Source organism: Leucoraja erinacea, chromosome 49, assembly GCF_028641065.1.
Source record: "Leucoraja erinacea ecotype New England chromosome 49, Leri_hhj_1, whole genome shotgun sequence".
NCBI lineage: Eukaryota > Metazoa > Chordata > Chondrichthyes > Rajiformes > Rajidae > Leucoraja > Leucoraja erinaceus.
This window is the reverse complement of record NC_073425.1, coordinates 1,296,272-1,315,167: the sequence shown is the minus strand read 5'-3', so window position 1 is coordinate 1,315,167 and position 18,896 is coordinate 1,296,272. Positions and strand designations below refer to the sequence as shown.

The following is an 18,896-nucleotide window of genomic DNA, read 5'->3' as shown; positions in this document are numbered from 1 at the left end:
AGGAAGGACATTCTTCCTATTGAGGGAGTGCAGCATAGGTTTACAACGTTAATTCCTGGGATCGCAGGACTATCATATGCTGAGAGAATGGAGCAGCTGGGTTTGTATACTCTGGAATTTAGAATGAGAGGGTATCTCATTGAATCTCATTGGACACGCTAGAGACAGGAAACATGTTCCCGATGTTGGGGGAGTCCAGAACCAGGAGCCACAGTTTAAGAATAAGGAGTAAGCCATTTAGAACGGAGATGAGGAAATACTTTTTCCTCATAGAGAGTGGTGAGTCTGTGGAATTCTCTGCCTCGGAGGGCGGGTTCTCGGGATGCTTTCAAGAGAGAGCTAGATAGGGCTCTTAAAAATAGCAGAGTCAGGGGGTATGGGGAGAAGGCAGGAACGGGGTACTGATTGTGGATGATCAGCCATGATCACATTGAATGGCGGTGCTGGCTCAAAGGGCCAAATGGTCTACTCCTGCACCTATTGAACACCTGTTACCACTCGCACCCATTCCCTGCGCATCAGGCTCATTCTTACAGTCCAATTAATTGATAAACCTACACTTCTTTGGAAGGAAATCCACGCAGTGGCAGGGATAAAGTGGTACCCACACAGGCTGCACCTGAGGTCAGTCTCAAACCTGGCTCCAGCAGCTGCACCACCCTAACAAATTGACTAGTTTACTGGAAATTACCGACAGCCTGGTGAGAGCAGCATCTGGTAGGATTAACCATGTCACTCTCATACCTTCTTGTGTCCAATGAAAGGTGCTGATTAGTATTTGAATATCAGTACTACTTAAATACTAGATTGCTGTAGGAAGTACAAGGAAGGCATTACAAAGAACATGTGGAAAATTTTATTGTCTACCCAAATCATCTGCATTGAATTAAAAACTGCAACAAGGGCAGGAATCAAGTTCAGGAATCTTAGATTTTATTCTAACAGCTTTAATTACAGTGCTTGTTTTGTCAAAATGAAAATTGAAACGTATACAAAACATTTGATTAGTAGTGTGTAATGAAAGGATCAACTTCACACCAATAACTCATCCTGCTCAGACCCAAGTATTCACTGCCCCGTCCTCAGCTTCCGCTGGCAGGCTGAGTGCAGTAATTTTATTATCGGATGTTTGGAGAATGGTGTGGGAGAAAAAGGGAATTGGAACTGATGGTCATACAGTATCCTGCACAACAACAAAAATGGAATGACTCATACATGTAGTTTCACACATCGGGAAAAGCAAAGGGGGGGGGGCAAGGGCATAGGTGCATTCATCGACATTGCTACCTGCTATACATCAGCCGAGGGATTAGCTAACACAGCCGAAAAACAAAAAAATACTCCTTTCTCATCTGATCCAACAGTGCCTGCATGCTGTGATCAGTTTACCGTGTTGGTATGGGGTGAACCACAAGGAAGAAAGTCGACCAGCACATGAGACCAGGATTCAAACAAAACCAAAATTAAATAGGCATTTCAGGTAACCACTCAAGACTTGTTGCTATGATTACCAATTATCTCTTCCCTTTCTGTCTGGCTCTTTCCCCAAATGCAATTCATGATATAAAGCCATGATTTTAACAGTTGTTCCTAGATGATGAAACTTTCAGTTCTTCACTGTAAAATAATTTAATCACTCAAATCAGTTTTAACTTATGCAATTTAAGAGTTGGATTTTAAATTATTCAAAAAGGCAAAAAAAAAAGTGGATTTCAATTTTATTTATTTCTGTATTTCAATTCCAGCCTTCGTGCTTGGGAAAGGGAGATTTGAGTAATTGAGTACAAGAGAATCTGAGCTCGGAAATCTTTGTGTCGGCAGTTTTAAAACCAAAAAACACAAGCAATCCTTCACTGCTGAAATCCCAGCTTTGGGCAATGAGGGAAACAAGCGGAAAAAAAAAAAAAAAAAGGTCTGATTTAAGTTTTCCCCTCCCTCCATCAAAAGCCATGCCCCAAACTGCAGGAAAGCCTCATTCCAGAGCTGGGAGACCATATCTGTGATGAGACATTGTGCATTGTAATGTCGGGAGTGCATACATCTCCCAATTCCAAGCTGTATTTGTCCCTTTCCAACATTAAATTCTTACAAGTCAGTTTAAACTGTAAGGGAAAACGAAGAACAATCGGGGGGGGGGGGGGGGGGGGGGGGGGGGGGGGGGGTAAATATTGCATAGGAGTAGCAGGAAACTGCCTCGTTACAAAAAGGGACGATATATACACATTTTAAATAAGAAACCACGTTTGCTTTCAAGTCTGCACTTCTCACCCATACAGTACGGTGTTATTTATAGTTCTAGTGATCAGATGTAATGAAGCAGGTTCCTGGCACCCAATACCACAAATGAAAAAAGAAATGAAGCAGAAAGAAGGGGAAGGAGGGAGGGCAGGAAAGGAAGGAAGAAAGAAAATGGACTATTTGGTAGCTTTGAGCTGGTTGGACAACCAGTCCAGTCCTTCATATAGACCGTCACCACTGGTTGCGCACGTTGCCTGGATGTACCAGGTCCTATTGCGGAGGGTGTGCAGGCCCAGTTTGTCAGTGATCTCTGCGGCATTCATCGCGTTAGGCAGATCCTGAGAAGAGAACACACACACACAATTTGACACTCTCACCACCACCGATGTGACATCTTTGAAAGCTGGAGACGGTAGTGTATTAGCAGCTAACATTGCTACAAAATGGAGGCACCATGCTGACAATGAATAGTAAGTTACACTAAAAATAATCTTAAAATATTAAGAGGGTGTTGCTTTCAGGCGGGAGGGGCAAGTCACATCTCGTATCATTAAGAAAGGTGGGAAAGAAAATGGGAACCCAAGATCAGTTAGCCTGACACCAGCATGTTTATACATTATACAATTACATACAGTACCCTCCATAATGTTTGGAGAAAGACCCATCATTTTTTATTTGCCTCTACTCCACAATTTGAGATTTGTAATAGAAAAAAAAATTACATGTGGTTAAAGTGCATATTGTCAGATTTTAATAAAGGTATACATTTTGGTTTCACCATGTTGAAATTACAGCTGTGTTTATACATAGCTCCCCCCCCCATTTCAGGGCACCATAATGTTTGGGACACATGGCTTCACAGGCGTTTGTAATTGTAACAAAGTTGCAGTAAAGATGGCGCCTGCCTGTGGTGACATTTGCAAAGCAGCCCAACAGAAAAGGATCATTTACAGCTTTGATCAAATCACCTGGATCAGGAAAACGGCAGAAATCGGCACCGTATAGGACAAATTGCAAGTGTACTTGAATGCACTAGCGATATCGCGATCTCCTGCAGCTGCGGGAGTCTCTGACTGTAAACGTTCCCTCGCACGCTGGAAAACACCCGACCCGACGGAGGATCGCAGGTACTGTACCTGAAAACTCCAGGATGACCTCCGGAGCACGGAGCTGACGTCTGCGAGAGAACCCCCGTTCGTAACGGAGCTGGAGTTGCCGACTGAAGAAATCCTCGTTCCAGCGCAGGTTCGCAGAAACAGCAGGTATGGTACCTGAAAACATTGTGTCCGGAAATGTGGCCGACAGGCAGGACTTCAGGTCAGACTGAAGCACAGGAGACTTCGACCCCTTCTCCCTACCATCCTTCTGACCAATGTACAGTCCCTTGAAAATAAAGGGGAGGACCTAAGAGCAAGGCTGCTTTATCAAAGGGAGCTGAGGGAATGCTGTGTTCTGTTTCAAAGAGACATGGCTCAACCCCAGCTCCCCAGACTCAGCAGTCCAGCCTGAAGGTTTCTCCATCCATCGCATAGACCGTACACTGGCTAAGGAACAACTCCAGGACTGTTTGGAGTCTGTAGACTGGGCAATGTTCAGGGACTCGGCAACGGACCTGAACGAATACGCCACAGTCGTTACAGATTTCATAAAGAAATCTGTCGAGGACTGCACCCCAACAAAATCCTTCCGAGTGTTTCCCAATCCTTGGATGAACTATGAGATCTGCACTCTTCTGAAGTCCAGACACAGGGCATTCACTTCCAATGATACAATGGTCTACAAGAAGTCCAGATACGACCTTGGTAAGGCCATCAAAAAGGCCAAAAGGGACCTGCTCCAAGCTGGAGGATGAGACAGATGTTCGGCAGCTATGGCGGGGCCTGAATGCAATCACCTCCTACAAGGCGAAATCAGGAGGCAGCTCGAATGTCAGGGAAGCATCACTCCCTGACGAGCTCAATGCGTTTTACGCACGCTTTGATAGGGAGAACATTGATGTGCCTTCCCGAGCCCCCCTTCGCTGTGATGGTATTTTGGTCACAGTCACAGGTCGACGTCAGAAAATCCTTCAGAGGGGTGAACCCTCGTAAAGCGACTGGACCTGATGGTATACCCGGTCATGTTGTAAAAACCTGTGCAGACCAACTAGCTGGAGTTTTTACAGACATTTTCAACCTCTCACTTCTGAGGTCCCCACCTGCTTTAAAAGGGCATCAATAATACCTGTGCCCAAGAAGTGCAAGGTGACGTGCCTCAATGACTATCGACCAGTGGCACTAACGCCTGGGGTGATGAAGTGCTTTGAGAGGCTGATCATGACGCAAATCAATTCCTACCTCGACAAAAACCTGGATCCACTGCAGTTCGCTTACCGCCACAACAGATCAACGGTGGATGCGATCTCGCTGGCCCTCCACTCCGCTCTGGACCACTTGGACAACAAAAACTCATATGTCAGGCTGTTATTCATTGACTACAGCTCGAAATTTAATACCATCATCCCCTCCAAGCTCTCAGAACTGGGTCTCTGCACATCCCTCTGCAATTGGATCCTTGACTTCCTCATTCACAGACCAGTCTGTTCGTATTGGTGGAAATATGTCAGCCTTGATAACAATCAGCACGGGAGCGTGCTCAGCCCCCTGCTGTACTCACTCTATACTCATGACTGCGTAGCCGGTCATAGTACAAACTCTATTATCAAGTTCGCCGACGCATGTTGTGGGACGTATCACTGATGGAGACGAATCAGAGTATAGAAGTGAGATCGACCGATTGACCAAATGGTGCCAGCATAATAACCTGGCTCTCAACACCAGTAAAACCAAGGAACCGATTGTGGACTTTAGAAGGAGTAGGATGGGGACCCACAGTCCCGTTTATATCAACAGGTCAATGGTGGAAAGGCCCAAGAGCTTCAAATTCTTGGGTGTGCATATCTCTGAAGATCTCTCCTGGTCCCAGAACACTGATCCAATTATAAAGAATGGACATCAGCGCCTCTACTTCCTGAGAAAATTACGGAGAGTCGGTATGTCAAGGAGGACTCTCTCGAACTTCTACAGGTGCGCAGTAGAGAGCATGCTGACCGGTTGCATCGCAGCTTGGTTCGGCAACTCGAGCGCCCAGGAGCGGAAAAGACTACAAAAAGTAGTAAACATTGCCCAGTCCATCATCGGCTCTGACCTCCCTACCATCGAGGGGATCTATCGCAGTCGCTGCCTCAAAAAGACTCACACCATCCTGGCCACACACTCATCTCTCCACTGCCTTCAGGTGGAAGGTACAGGAGCCTGAAATCTGCAAAATCCGGGTTCAGGAACAGCTGCTTCCCCTCAGCCATCAGCCATTAAACTCAAACAAAAATCTGAACTTTAATAGCCTTATCTGGTTATATATATATATTAGACCAAGTGCAGGTCTAGTATATATATATATATATATATATATATATATATATACTAGACCAATCCCCCAATGGTGTGATTCCCCCAACCCAATATTCCACCATGCACCCGTCTCCTCCAATGGAACTGAAGCCGTTGCCAAATGTAAGTTTCCAGCACTCCCCTGCCTCCCTCAATTGCACCTCCCCTGCCTGATGCAGCAGTGAAAAGTTCAGTGTTCCCGTCTTGCAACATTGTTTCGAAGTGTGTTGGAAGCTGATAGGAAGGAGCAGCCGTCAACGAATCAAAAGGCAGGAAGGGATCCGTACTGCAGGCGGACGTCGGATGGATTTGAGATAGATAGATAGATATATATATATATATATATTCAGTGGTATATAGACACACTGATCTGTTCTGTATTTATTTATGCCTACAATATTCTGTTGTGCTGAAGCAAAGCAAGGATTTCATTGTCCTATCAGGGACACACGACAATAAACCCTTGAATCTTGCTCAGGTGTGTTTAATTGCCGCCTTAATGCAGGTATAAGAGTGCTCTCAGCACCTAGTCTTTCCATCACCTTTGGAAACTTTTATTGCTGTTAATCAACTCGAGGACCAAAGGTACCAATGAAAGTCAAAGAAGCGATTATGAGACTGAGAAAATAGAAAGGCTTACCAAAATCAACTGTTTGGAACATCATTAAGAAGAAAGCAAGCACTGGTGAGCTTACTAATTGCAAAGGGTCTGGCAGGCCAAGGAAGACCTCCACAGCTCATGACAGAAGAAATCTCTCTAAAATAAAGAAAAACCCCCAAACACCTGTCCGACAGTTCAGAAACCCTCTTCAGATGTGGATTTGTCAATGACCACTGCCTGCAGAAGACTTCATGAACAGAAATACAGAGGCTACACTGCAGGATGCAAACCACTGGTTAGCCGAAAAATAGGATGGCCAGGTTAGTTTACCAAGTACTTAAAAGGGGAACCACAGTCCTGGAAAAAAGGTCTGGTGGACAGATGAGACGAAGATGAACTTATATCAGAGTGATGGACAGAGGAAAGTATGGAGGAGAGAAGGAACTGCCCAAGATCCAAAGCAAACCATTTCTGTGGGGGTGTTATGGCCTGGTCATGTAACGCTGCTGAAGGTACTGGCCCATTTATCTTCATTGATGATACAACTACTGATGCTAATAGCATAATGAATTCTGAAGTGTATAGGCACTTATCTGCTCAAGTTCAAACAAATGCCTCAAAACTCATTGGCCGTCAGTTCATTCTACAGCAAGACAATGATCCCAAACACACTGCTAAAGCAACAAAGGAGTTTTTTTTAAAGCAAAAAAAAAAAGGCCAATTCTTGAGTGGCCAAGTCAATCACCGATCTGAACCCAATTGAGCATGCCTTTTTTATGCTGAAGAGAAAACTGAAGGGGACTAGCCCCCAAAACAAGTATAAGCTAAAGGTGGCTGCAATACAGGCCTGGTAGAGCATCACCAGAGAAGATACTCAGCAACTGGTGATGTCCATGAATCACAGACTTCAAGCAGTCATTGCATGCAAAGGGTATGCAACAAAATACTAAAAATTACTACTTTCATTTACATGACACTGCCGTGTCCCAAACATTATGGAGCCCTGAAATGGTGGGACTATGAACACTGCTGTAATTTCTACATGTTGAAACCAAAATGTATAAAAATGGCCTTTATTAAAACCCGACAATGTGCACTTTAACCACATGTGATTTTTTCTATTACAGGTATCAAATTCTGGCGTACATAGGCAAATAAATAAATGATGAGTCTTTGTCCCAAACATCATGGAGGCCACTATATTATTATTACAATATATATTAACGATTTAGACAAGGTAACTAAATGTAACATCTCTAAGTTGCGAATGACACAAAGCTGGGTGGCAGTGTGAGCTGCAAGGAAGATGCTATGAGGCTGCAGGGTGACTTGGATAGGTTTGGTGAATGGGCAGAAGCATGGCAGATGCAGTATAATGTGGATAAATGTGAGGTTATCCACTTTGGTGGCAAGAACAGGAAGGAAGATTATTATCTGAATGGTGTTTGATTAGAAGGGGGGTGCAACGAGACCTGGGAGTGCTTGTACTGCAGGCGGACGTCGGATGGATTTGAGATAGATAGATAGATAGATATATATATATATATTCAGTGGTATATAGACACACTGATCTGTTCTGTATTTATTTATGCCTACAATATTCTGTTGTGCTGAAGCAAAGCAAGGATTTCATTGTCCTATCAGGGACACACGACAATAAACCCTTGAATCTTGCTCAGGTGTGTTTAATTGCCGCCTTAATGCAGGTATAAGAGTGCTCTCAGCACCTAGTCTTTCCATCACCTTTGGAAACTTTTATTGCTGTTAATCAACTCGAGGACCAAAGGTACCAATGAAAGTCAAAGAAGCGATTATGAGACTGAGAAAATAGAAAGGCTTACCAAAATCAACTGTTTGGAACATCATTAAGAAGAAAGCAAGCACTGGTGAGCTTACTAATTGCAAAGGGTCTGGCAGGCCAAGGAAGACCTCCACAGCTCATGACAGAAGAAATCTCTCTAAAATAAAGAAAAACCCCCAAACACCTGTCCGACAGTTCAGAAACCCTCTTCAGATGTGGATTTGTCAATGACCACTGCCTGCAGAAGACTTCATGAACAGAAATACAGAGGCTACACTGCAGGATGCAAACCACTGGTTAGCCGAAAAAATAGGATGGCCAGGTTAGTTTACCAAGTACTTAAAAGGGGAACCACAGTCCTGGAAAAAAGGTCTGGTGGACAGATGAGACGAAGATGAACTTATATCAGAGTGATGGACAGAGGAAAGTATGGAGGAGAGAAGGAACTGCCCAAGATCCAAAGCAAACCATTTCTGTGGGGGTGTTATGGCCTGGTCATGTAACGCTGTTGAAGGTACTGGCCCATTTATCTTCATTGATGATACAACTACTGATGCTAATAGCATAATGAATTCTGAAGTGTATAGGCACTTATCTGCTCAAGTTCAAACAAATGCCTCAAAACTCATTGGCCGTCAGTTCATTCTACAGCAAGACAATGATCCCAAACATACTGCTAAAGCAACAAAGGAGTTTTTTAAAGCAAAAAAAAAAAAAAGGCCAATTCTTGAGTGGCCAAGTTAATCACCGATCTGAACCCAATTGAGCATGCCTTTTTTTATGCTGAAGAGAAAACTGAAGGGGACTAGCCCCCAAAACAAGTATAAGCTAAAGGTGGCTGCAATACAGGGCCTGGTAGAGCATCACTAGAGAAGATACTCAGCAACTGGTGATGTCCATGAATCACAGACTTCAAGCAGTCATTGCATGCAAAGGGTATGCAACAAAATACTAAAAATTACTACTTTCATTTACATGACACTGCCATGTCCCAAACATTATGGAGCCCTGAAATGGTGGGACTATGAACACTGCTGTAATTTCTACATGTTGAAACCAAAATGTATAAAAATGGCCTTTATTAAAACCTGACAATGTGCACTTTAACCACATGTGATTTTTTCTATTACAGGTATCAAATTCTGGCGTACATAGGCAAATAAATAAATGATGAGTCTTTGTCCCAAACATCATGGAGGCCACTATATTATTATTACAATATATATTAACGATTTAGACAAGGTAACTAAATGTAACATCTCTAAGTTGCGAATGACACAAAGCTGGGTGGCAGTGTGAGCTGCAAGGAAGATGCTATGAGGCTGCAGGGTGACTTGGATAGGTTTGGTGAATGGGCAGAAGCATGGCAGATGCAGTATAATGTGGATAAATGTGAGGTTATCCACTTTGGTGGCAAGAACAGGAAGGAAGATTATTATCTGAATGGTGTTTGATTAGAAGGGGGGTGCAACGAGACCTGGGAGTGCTTGTACATCAGTCACTGAAAGCAAGCATGCAGATACGGCAGAGTGTTGGCTCGGTGTTGGGGCCGCAACTGTTTACCATATATATTAATGATTTGGAAGAGGGAATTAGGAGCAACACTAGCAAATTTGCGGATGACATAAAGCTGGGTGGCAGTGTGAACTGTGAAGAGGATGTTAGGAGGTTGCAGGGTGACCTGGACAGGTTGAGTGAGTGGGCAGATGTGTAGCAGATGCAGTATAATATAGATAAATGTGAGGTTATCCACTTTGGCTAGGTAAGGGGGAGGTACAGCGAGACCTGGGTGTCCTCCTACACCAGTCACTGCAAGTTGGCGTGCAGGTACAGCATTCAGTGAAGAAAGCTAATGGAATGCTCGCCTTCATAACAAGAGGATTTCAGTATAGGAGTAAAGAGGGTCTTCTGCAGTTGTATCGGGCTCTGGTGAGACCACATCTGGAGTATTGTGTACAGTTTTGGTCCCCTAATTTGAGGAAGGACATCCTTGTGATTGAGGCAGTGCAGCGTAGGTTCACGAGATTGATCCCTGCGATGGCGGAACTGTCATACGAGGAAAGATTGAAAAGACTAGGCTTGTATTCACTGGAGTTTAGAAGGATGAGGGGTAATTCTTATAGAAACATATATCATTATAAAAGGACTGGACAAGCTAGATGCAGGAAAATGTTCCCAATGTTGGGCGAGTCCAGAACCAAGGGCCACAGTTAGAATAAAGGGGAAGTCATTTAAGACTGGGGTGAGAAAAAACGTTTTCTCCCAAAGAGTTGTGAATTTGTGGAATTCCCTGCCACAGAGGGCAGTGGGGGCCAAGTCACTGGATGGATTTAAGATAGAGTTAGAAAGAGCTCTAGGGGCTAGTGGAATCAAGGGATATGGGGAGAAGGCAGGCACGGGTTATTGATTGGGGACGATCAGCCATGATCACAATAAATGGAGGTGCTGGCTCGAAGGGCCAAATGGCCTTCTCCTGCACCTATTTTCTATGTTTCTATGGATCTTATAGAAACATATAAAATTCTTAGAAGATTGGACAGGGTAGATGCAGGAAAAATGTCCCCAATGTTGGGAGAGTCCAGAACCAGGGGTCACTGTTTAGGAATAAGGGGTAGGTAATTTAGGACTGAGATGAGGAAAAACGTTTTCACCCAGAGTTGTGAATCTGTGGAATTCTCTGCCACAGAAGGCAATTCACTGGATGTTTTCAAGAGAGTTAGATTTAGCTCTTAGAGCTAAGGGAATCAAGGGATATGGGGAAAAAAGCAGGATCGGGGTACTGATTTTGGATGATCAGCCATGATCATATTGAATTGCGGTGCTGGCTCAAATGGCCCACTCCAGCACCTATCTTCTATGATAGTAGGAAAGAAACAAGAATTCAAGGAAAAAAAAAAATAACATTTGGGAGAATCAATATGGATTTATGAAAGGGAAAATTAAAGACTTTCAGGTGAGAGAGGTAAAGATTAAAGGAGACATGCAGGGAATGTTTTTTTTTTGGGGGGGGGGGGGGGTTGGTGGTGAAGGCAGATATGAGAGTTTGATTTAGTTTATTTTATTGTTATGTGTATTGGGGTACAGTGAAAAGCTTTAGTTGTGTGCTAATCAGCCAGCGGCAAGACAATACATGATTACAATTGAGCCATGCACAATGTACATACACGATAAAGGGAATAACTTGAATAAATAGTGCATTATAAAGCCAGTGAAGTCAGATCAAAGATAGTCCGACGGTCACTAATGAGGTAGACAGTAGTTCAGGATTGCTCTCGGGTTGTGGTAGGATAGTTCAGTTGCCTGATAACAGCTGGGAAGAAACTGTCCCTGAATCAGGTGTGCATTTTCACATTTCTATACCGTTTCCCCGATGGGGGAGAAGAGGGAGTGGCCGGGGTGCAACTGGTCCTTGATTATGCTGCTGGCCTTGCCGAGGAAGTGAGAGGTAGAAATGTAGTCAATGGAAGGGAGGTTGGTTTGTATGATGGTCTGGGCTGCGTCCACAATTCACGGCAATTTCTTGCGGTCTTGGATGGAGCTGTTCAAAAACCATGCTGTGATGCATCCCAATAAAATGCTTTATACAGCAGTGGTATTTAAGAGACTAGATGGGCACATGGATATAGATTATGTGCAGGCAGATAAGGGGTTACACTTTAAGGCAGATATGATAGTGGCATTTAAGAGGCTTTTAGATAGGCACAGAGATACACAGGGAATGGAGGGATATGCATTATGTGCAGGCAGAGGAGACTCGGATATCGTGGTATCCTGTTTAGCACGGACATTGGGGGTTGAAGGGCTTGTCCCGTGCTGTGCTATTTTATGTTCTAAAAACATGCCACAATAGTGGAAGACGTTAGAAAGAAAGAATTGCAGATGCAGGTTTATTCCAAAGGTGCACACAAAGTGCTGGAATGACTTAGCGGATTAGGCTGCTTTTCCGGAGGAAAGGATGTGTGACGTTTCGGGTTGGGACCGCTCATCACACTCAATAATGGAATAAGTTTATAATTCAGTTTAGATTTGGGATATCCGGAATGTCTCTACTATGTCCAAATTAAACTGGATGGTAGATCTTTGTAGATTAGTTTAGAGATACAGCGTGGAAACTGGGTCTTCGGCCCACAGAGTGCGCCAACGAGCGATCCCTGCACACTAACAGTATCTTTGTTCACAGATGCTGCCCAGTAGGTTAAGGGTTGTGACGATGCCATTCATTTTCCTACTTATTGCTATTTGCTCACCTGTTTGTTTGCGAAAAGTAGCAACACAGCGTCTCGGAGCTCATCCTCAGCGAGCATTCTCATCAATTCCTCCTTTGCTTCATTCACTCTCTCCCTGTCATTACTGTCAACCACAAAAATCAAACCTGGAACCCAGCAACAAGAGGATGTGACAAGAATACAAACATTTACATCTGTCATAGTATTAACCCACTGTACAGAGTCGTTATGAGATCTGTCCAAATGACTATTCAATACCATGATATAATTGACCATTTAAACAATGACAGGAACATCTCAGCTAAAATGTAGTGGTACTGTATCCTTGCAGCTTGAATTCACTGGTCTTTTCATGAAACACGTACAATCCCAATAGGTAGGTTGTTCTATGAAGAAACTAGAATCCATTACGAAACACTAGGGAATTGTTTTAAAGAGGGAAACAGGTGGACATCAGAATGGTGGGCGAGAGATTCAAGAACGCCCCGTTTGAAGATGGCTACTATTGTGTTTGACAGAGACAGATTGATAGATCAATAGATTGTTAATAGTCAGCATGCAGTGTAGGGAGCCATTGGTACCCATTTCAAAACTGAACTTGGTCTGTTAGTCATTGGAAACAGGCAATTTGGCCCAATTTGTCCATGCTGACCAAGATGCATTGCCAACACTAGTCAATCCCATTTGCCCGTATTTACACGTGACAATAAACTAAACTCAAAGTTTCTGTTGTTTACTTGTCAATAAGCTGGATCAATGATTCCTGAACATCAATATCCATTATTGACACATGGTAAGCACCAAAAACAATCTTGAAAACACAAGGATGCAGTTTATGAACATATCCAGGCTGGTATCTTCAGGTTTCAGTCAATTGTTCAGTATAAGATTACATCCCAAATTGAATTTAGAACAGAATGATTAATTTGGGTTTGATTCTGGAGCAGAATGGATTTTTTTCTAAAGCCAGTGGGTGAAAGCTGAATGTTCCAGGCACATGTGGGAAAAACTGCAGATGCTGGTTTACACTGAAGATGGACACAAAAAGCTTGAATGGGAGGCATTTCAGATCTGAAGAAGGGTCTCGACCCAAAATGTCACCTACTTCTTTTCTCCAGAGATGCTGTCTGACCCGCTGAGTTGCTCCAGCTTTTTGTGTCTATCATCTGTTCCAGACATTTGCCAGGTTTATTTGACATTGATCTCTGACCTTGACAATTGAATGCCTTGGAGGATAATTCCCAGGATGGCATGGACTTAACTATTAGAGAAGGATCACTGGGAGCTTTTGTGCTGATTATGCAGTAGCAATAATAGAGGGAGTGCAATCATCAGTGTTTTCAGGTGCTTTCTCACAGTAGCTGGAGAACAGCTCACGAATTGGTTTGGTTACCATCCACTGAAATACAGTGGACATGATATGCACTGTTTGACAACCCCAAAGAAATGCAGGGAGTAGCATCAACCATACACAACACCTTCTTTGACCTGAAGCCTTTGATTTTGTCAACTAGAAAGGAAAATGGGATCATCCTGAACTTTGACTGCCCAGACTCACCTCTCTGCCATTTTTTGTTTACTTCACAGTAGCATGCGAGCCATAATCCTAACCAGACAAATGCAATCTCTAAGGTAGACATAAAATGCTGGAGTAACTCAGCAGGACAGGCAGCATCTCTGGAGAGAAGGAATGGGTTACGTTTCGGGTCAAGACCCTTCCTCAGACTGATTGGGAGAGAGTTAAAAGTGTTTAGCAACCGGGACATCAGGTAGGTTTATGCGGACCGAGCGGAGGTGTTCAGCAAAACGAATGCTGCGCCTGCGCTTGGTCTTGCCGATATACAAGAGTCCACACCTGGAACAGCAGACACAGTAGATGAGGTTGGAGGAGGTGCAAGTGAACCTCTGCCTCAATTGAAAGGACTGTCGGGGTCCTTGGACGGAGACGAAGGACAGGTGTTGCATCTCCTGCGGTTGCAGGGGAAAGTACCTGGGAGGGGGTGGTTTGGGGGACAAGTTGACCAGGGAGCTATGGAGGGAACAGTCTCTGCAGAAAGGGATGGAGATGGGAAGATGTGGTTAGCAGTGGGATCCTATTGGAGGTCGCGAAAATGTCGGAGGATTATGTGCTGAACACTTTAACTCCTCCTCCCATTCCCACCCTGACCTTTCTGTCCTGGGCCTCCTCCATTGCCAGTAAGGCCCAGCGCAAATTGGAGCACCTCATATTTCGCTTGAGTAGCTTGCACCCCAGCAGTATGAACATGGGCACTGGCGAGATCACACCTGGAGTATTGTGTGCATTTTTGATCTCCTAATTTGAGGACATTCTTGCTATTGAGGGAGTGCAGCGTAGGTTCACAAGGCTAATTCCCACGACGGCGGGACTATCATATGATGAAAGAATGAAGCGACTCTCTCTATGCAGATTGATGTCAAATGCGGGTGTCTTGTTGCCCGATGTATTTACCACCTTATCTCAACCCCCACCCCCATCTTTAGTTTATTTTAGAAATACAGCGCAGAAACAGGCCCTTCGGCCCATCGAGTCCGCACCCGACCAGCGATCTATTCTATTGATACAAATACTCAGGACAATTTTTACATTTATACCAAGCCAAATAACCTACAATCCTGTATGTCTTTGGAGTGTGGGAGGAAACCGAAGATCTCGGAGAAAATCCATGTCATCACGGGGAGAACGTACAAACACCATATAGACAGTACCTGTAGTCGGGATCGAACCAGCCTCGGGCTGTCAGGCAGCAACGCTACCGCGCCGCACCAAAGTGAAATTGCTAAGTTTCACTTCACCTCCAACAAGTGGAATTAATCCACAGCATTAACGGGAAGTAGTTTAACCTATTATATTTCCACTCCTGTCTCAAGGGCACCACAAACTCAGCCGTGGAATTGCAGTATGAATACAATCATTGTATGCGCACAAAAGCTTAGCTTCAGGGTCAAATTATTTACTGCATGATACAAGGGGTAGGGCTTGACAAAGGTTTTAAAAGTCTGTCCCAATCATACGATATTGTCCATCTGTAAAGATTCATAACAAGAATCTGTAAAATATGACCAAAGTTCCAAGTATCAAGTGCCACCTCTCAGTGAAAACAGGCATCCATAATGAAGTCCACCCTCGCCTTGAGTGCACATAACTTTTGACTGACTGAGGAAAAGGGAGTTTAAAAATCAAACGGTCAAGGTTGGCAAAAAACTCATCGTCTACCAAGCAGTAGTAGTTTGCTGTAGTCAGCTGAAAGATTATACATTACAATTAAGCTGTCAACAGTGTACAGATACAGGGTAAATGGTAATATCGTTTAGTGTTAAGATAAGGCAGAGTAAGGTCTAATTAAAGATAGTCCATAGGTTGATAGGAGGTCAGGACCATTCTCTAGGACAGTTTAGTTGCTTTATAAAAGCTGGGATGGGAATGTCTCTGAATCCGGAAGAATGCGTTTCCACACTTCTGTATTTCTTGGGGGGGGGGGGGGGGGGGGGGGGGGAGCAGCAAAACCTGCAGTTCCATGGACTTCTGACTTAGATTCCTTGTAGCAGATACCTTGAGGCCTGGGATCATACCAGCATATAATCTCCACAAACCCCTCAAATCCACTGGAAGAACAAGCAACTCGGGTTCGACCCCAGCCTCTGATGCAGTCTGCATGTTTTTCTGTGAATGTGTGGATTTCCTCCAGGTGCTCTGGTCTCCTCCCACATCCCAAAGGTGTGCCGGTTTGTAGGTTAATTGGCCTCTAAATTGACCCTAGTGTGTAGGGAGTGGACGAGAGAGCAGGATAACATAGAACTAGTGTGAATGGGTTATTGATGGTTGTCGTGGACTCACTGGGTCAAAGAGCCCGTTCCCATTCAGTATTCCTAAACTAAACAAAAAAGTCAATGTCTTTTCCCAGGCCAGCTCAGAAACCCTAATTATAATCCCATCACATCAATGGAGTCCAGCTGCCTGATGCCAGACTCTCAAAATAATACCATCAATCTGAGCTCTGCAAAGGAAAGAGAAAACCAGGTGGACAAGAGATTGAAAGATGTTCTCATTGCCTCCTCATAGAGAAGAAAATGCCCAGACTGACCTAGCAGGCTGTGTGGCTGGGAAGGATCGGGCCTGTAGAGTTAGCCGTGGAGCCCGGCCCCAGCTAGATAGAGGGAGCCTGCAAAGGCAGACCAAGGGCACAGGCTGGTAAGAGAGTGAAGCTTCCACGCTCTCAAGGTCGGCTGCGGGAGTCGCCCACGGGCACAAAGGCTGAAGGTGGTCGGGCAAAGAGAGGGACGATGGTTTGCTGGACGATCCAGATTGAGGCGACCACTGAAGGCCCTGGGGTACGCCTGGATTGGGCGCTGCTCCAGAAGACAGAGCGCGTGGACTGGACTTTGAAAATGACACTAAAACCTGGTGACTCTTGTATGCACTTATACACATTTGGCAATTGTGCTCAGGTATGGCAATACTTTATGAACTGCATGGGATTTTTTTTTAACTGCAAGTCTGTACATCTAATAACAACAAGTAACAAGTAGCCTTTATTGTCATTCAGACCTTGCGGTCTGAACGAAATTTAGTTGCCTTGCAGTCCTACATATAGTAAAAATGACAAAACACACAATAAACACAAATTAACATCCACCACAGTGAGTTCACCAGGCACCTCCTCACTGTGGTGAAAGCAAAAGTCTTAAGTCTTTGTCTCATCCCTTCTTATTCTCCTTCTGCGCCGAGGCCGCTGCCGTTGTCCCAGCCGCCACTGTCGTTCCACTGGGCCCGCGGTCGGGTCGAGTGGCCGCTGCCACCGGAACGTGCCCCAGCTCCGAGTTCTGGTCGCCACTGTCCCAGCTCCGAGGCCAGGCCGCTGCTGCCGCTGCTCCAGCTCCAATGCCGTGTGGCCGCTGTCGCTGCCCCCGCTCCGAGGCCAGGCTGCCGCTGTCGCTGTCCCCGCTCCGGGGCTAGGCCGCCGCTGTCGCTACGGCCGCCGTCCCAGTTCCGTTGCCGTGTGGCCGCTGCCGCTGCCCCCGCTCCGAGGCCAGGTCGCCGCTATCGCTGCCGCCGCTGTCCCAGCTCCGATGCCGCTGCCCAGCTCCGAGGTCGCCAGCTCCGCCATTAGGCCTCGGCGCAGGTGGAGACGGGGGATACGACAAAAGAAGTCGCATCCCCCGAAGGAAGAGACCAAAAACGTGTCCCCCACCCCCCCCCCCCCCCACATACACAACATAATAAACCAAAAATCAACTAAACAGGACAAAAGAACAACACAAAAAAAGAAAGAAAAAACAGACAGACTGCAGGCGAGCTGCAGCTGCTAAGGCAGCGCCGCTATCTTGAACCATTAGAATCTCTGGCCCTTGCTTGTACAAAGTGGAAAAGCATTCCGCTCCGACAATATTTTTCACAAAGAGTGTGGTGGGTATATGGAGCAATCTGGCAAAGGATGAGGTTGAGGCAGGTTCTATAGCAGCATTTAAAAGACTCTTCGACAAGTACATGGATAGAAAGGATTTAGAGGGATATGGTCCAAATGCAGGAAAATGGGTCTAGTTTAGATTGAGCATTTACTTTGGCATGGCCGAATTGGGCCGAGGGGCCTGTTTCTGTGCTGTAGGACTATAACATTAATATAAAGCCCACACTTTGGGAGCATATGGATAGGACAGGTTTGGAGGAATATGGGCCAAGTGCAGGCAGGTGGGACTAGTATAGCTGGAACATGTTGGGCCTGTTTGGGCACTGTATCATTCTATATGGAAACTTAGTGCAAGTGGCAGAAGGAGCACCTAAATATCTCTCCATGCGTCTCATGCACCATTACTTAATTTGATACAGCATGGAAACAGGCCCTTCGGCCCACCAAATCTACATCAACCACTGCTCACCTGTCCACACTAGTTCTATGTTACCCCACTTTCCCATTCACTCCTTACACGCTTGGGGCAATTTACAGAGGCCAAAGTAGCATCCTAGTATCCTACAAACTTGAACGTCTTCGGTATGTAGGAGGAAACCAGAGCACTTGGAGGAAACCCACACATTCACAGGGAGAACATACAAATTCCACACAGTCGGGACCCAAAGTCAAGATCGAATCTGGGTCTGTGGAGATGTGAGGCAGCGGCTCGTCCAGCTCTGCCACATAATGCAGTCACCTCAGAACCAGAATTGGAGGCAAGTTATCCTGGATCTGCCTTAGAAATGTGCAAAGACAACATTCTCCCACATAGATTAAATGTTTTTTCAAAGGAAAAGCCTGTGAACAAAGCTATTTTGTAAATAGTAAAAAACAGCCCGCAACTTGTGCTCACCTTGTGTGTTCTGAAAATAATGGCGCCAAAGAGGACGGATTTTGTCCTGTCCACCCACATCCCATACAGTAAAACTGATGCTCTTGTATTCCACAGTTTCTACATTGAAACCTAGGAAATAAAATAAAAAAATGATTTAACAAATCTGCTGAATATACCATTGCCAGCTCTTGTGCCATCCAATTAGTACGTTTAAGATGCAACCTCGATCAACTGATAACCTAATCCCATCAATGAAACAGTTTTCATAATCTCTTTGCACCTGTACTCCATGCCTCTAG

General features: G+C 44.9%; 1 protein-coding gene across 1 annotated transcript in view; it reads right to left on the bottom strand.

The window, feature by feature from the left end:
- Positions 1 to 841: 841 nt before the first annotated feature.
- LOC129715047 (ADP-ribosylation factor 1) overlaps positions 842 to 18,896 on the bottom strand; it is a 41,639-nt gene continuing 23,584 nt past the window's right edge. The window contains exons 3-5 of the mRNA XM_055664880.1: positions 18,616 to 18,726; positions 12,316 to 12,440; positions 842 to 2,576 (exon numbers count right to left, since the gene is read on the bottom strand). Coding sequence (XP_055520855.1) covers positions 2,415 to 2,576; positions 12,316 to 12,440; positions 18,616 to 18,726 — 398 coding nt within the window. The 3' untranslated portion in view covers positions 842 to 2,414. The remainder of the gene's footprint in view (positions 2,577 to 12,315; positions 12,441 to 18,615; positions 18,727 to 18,896) is intronic.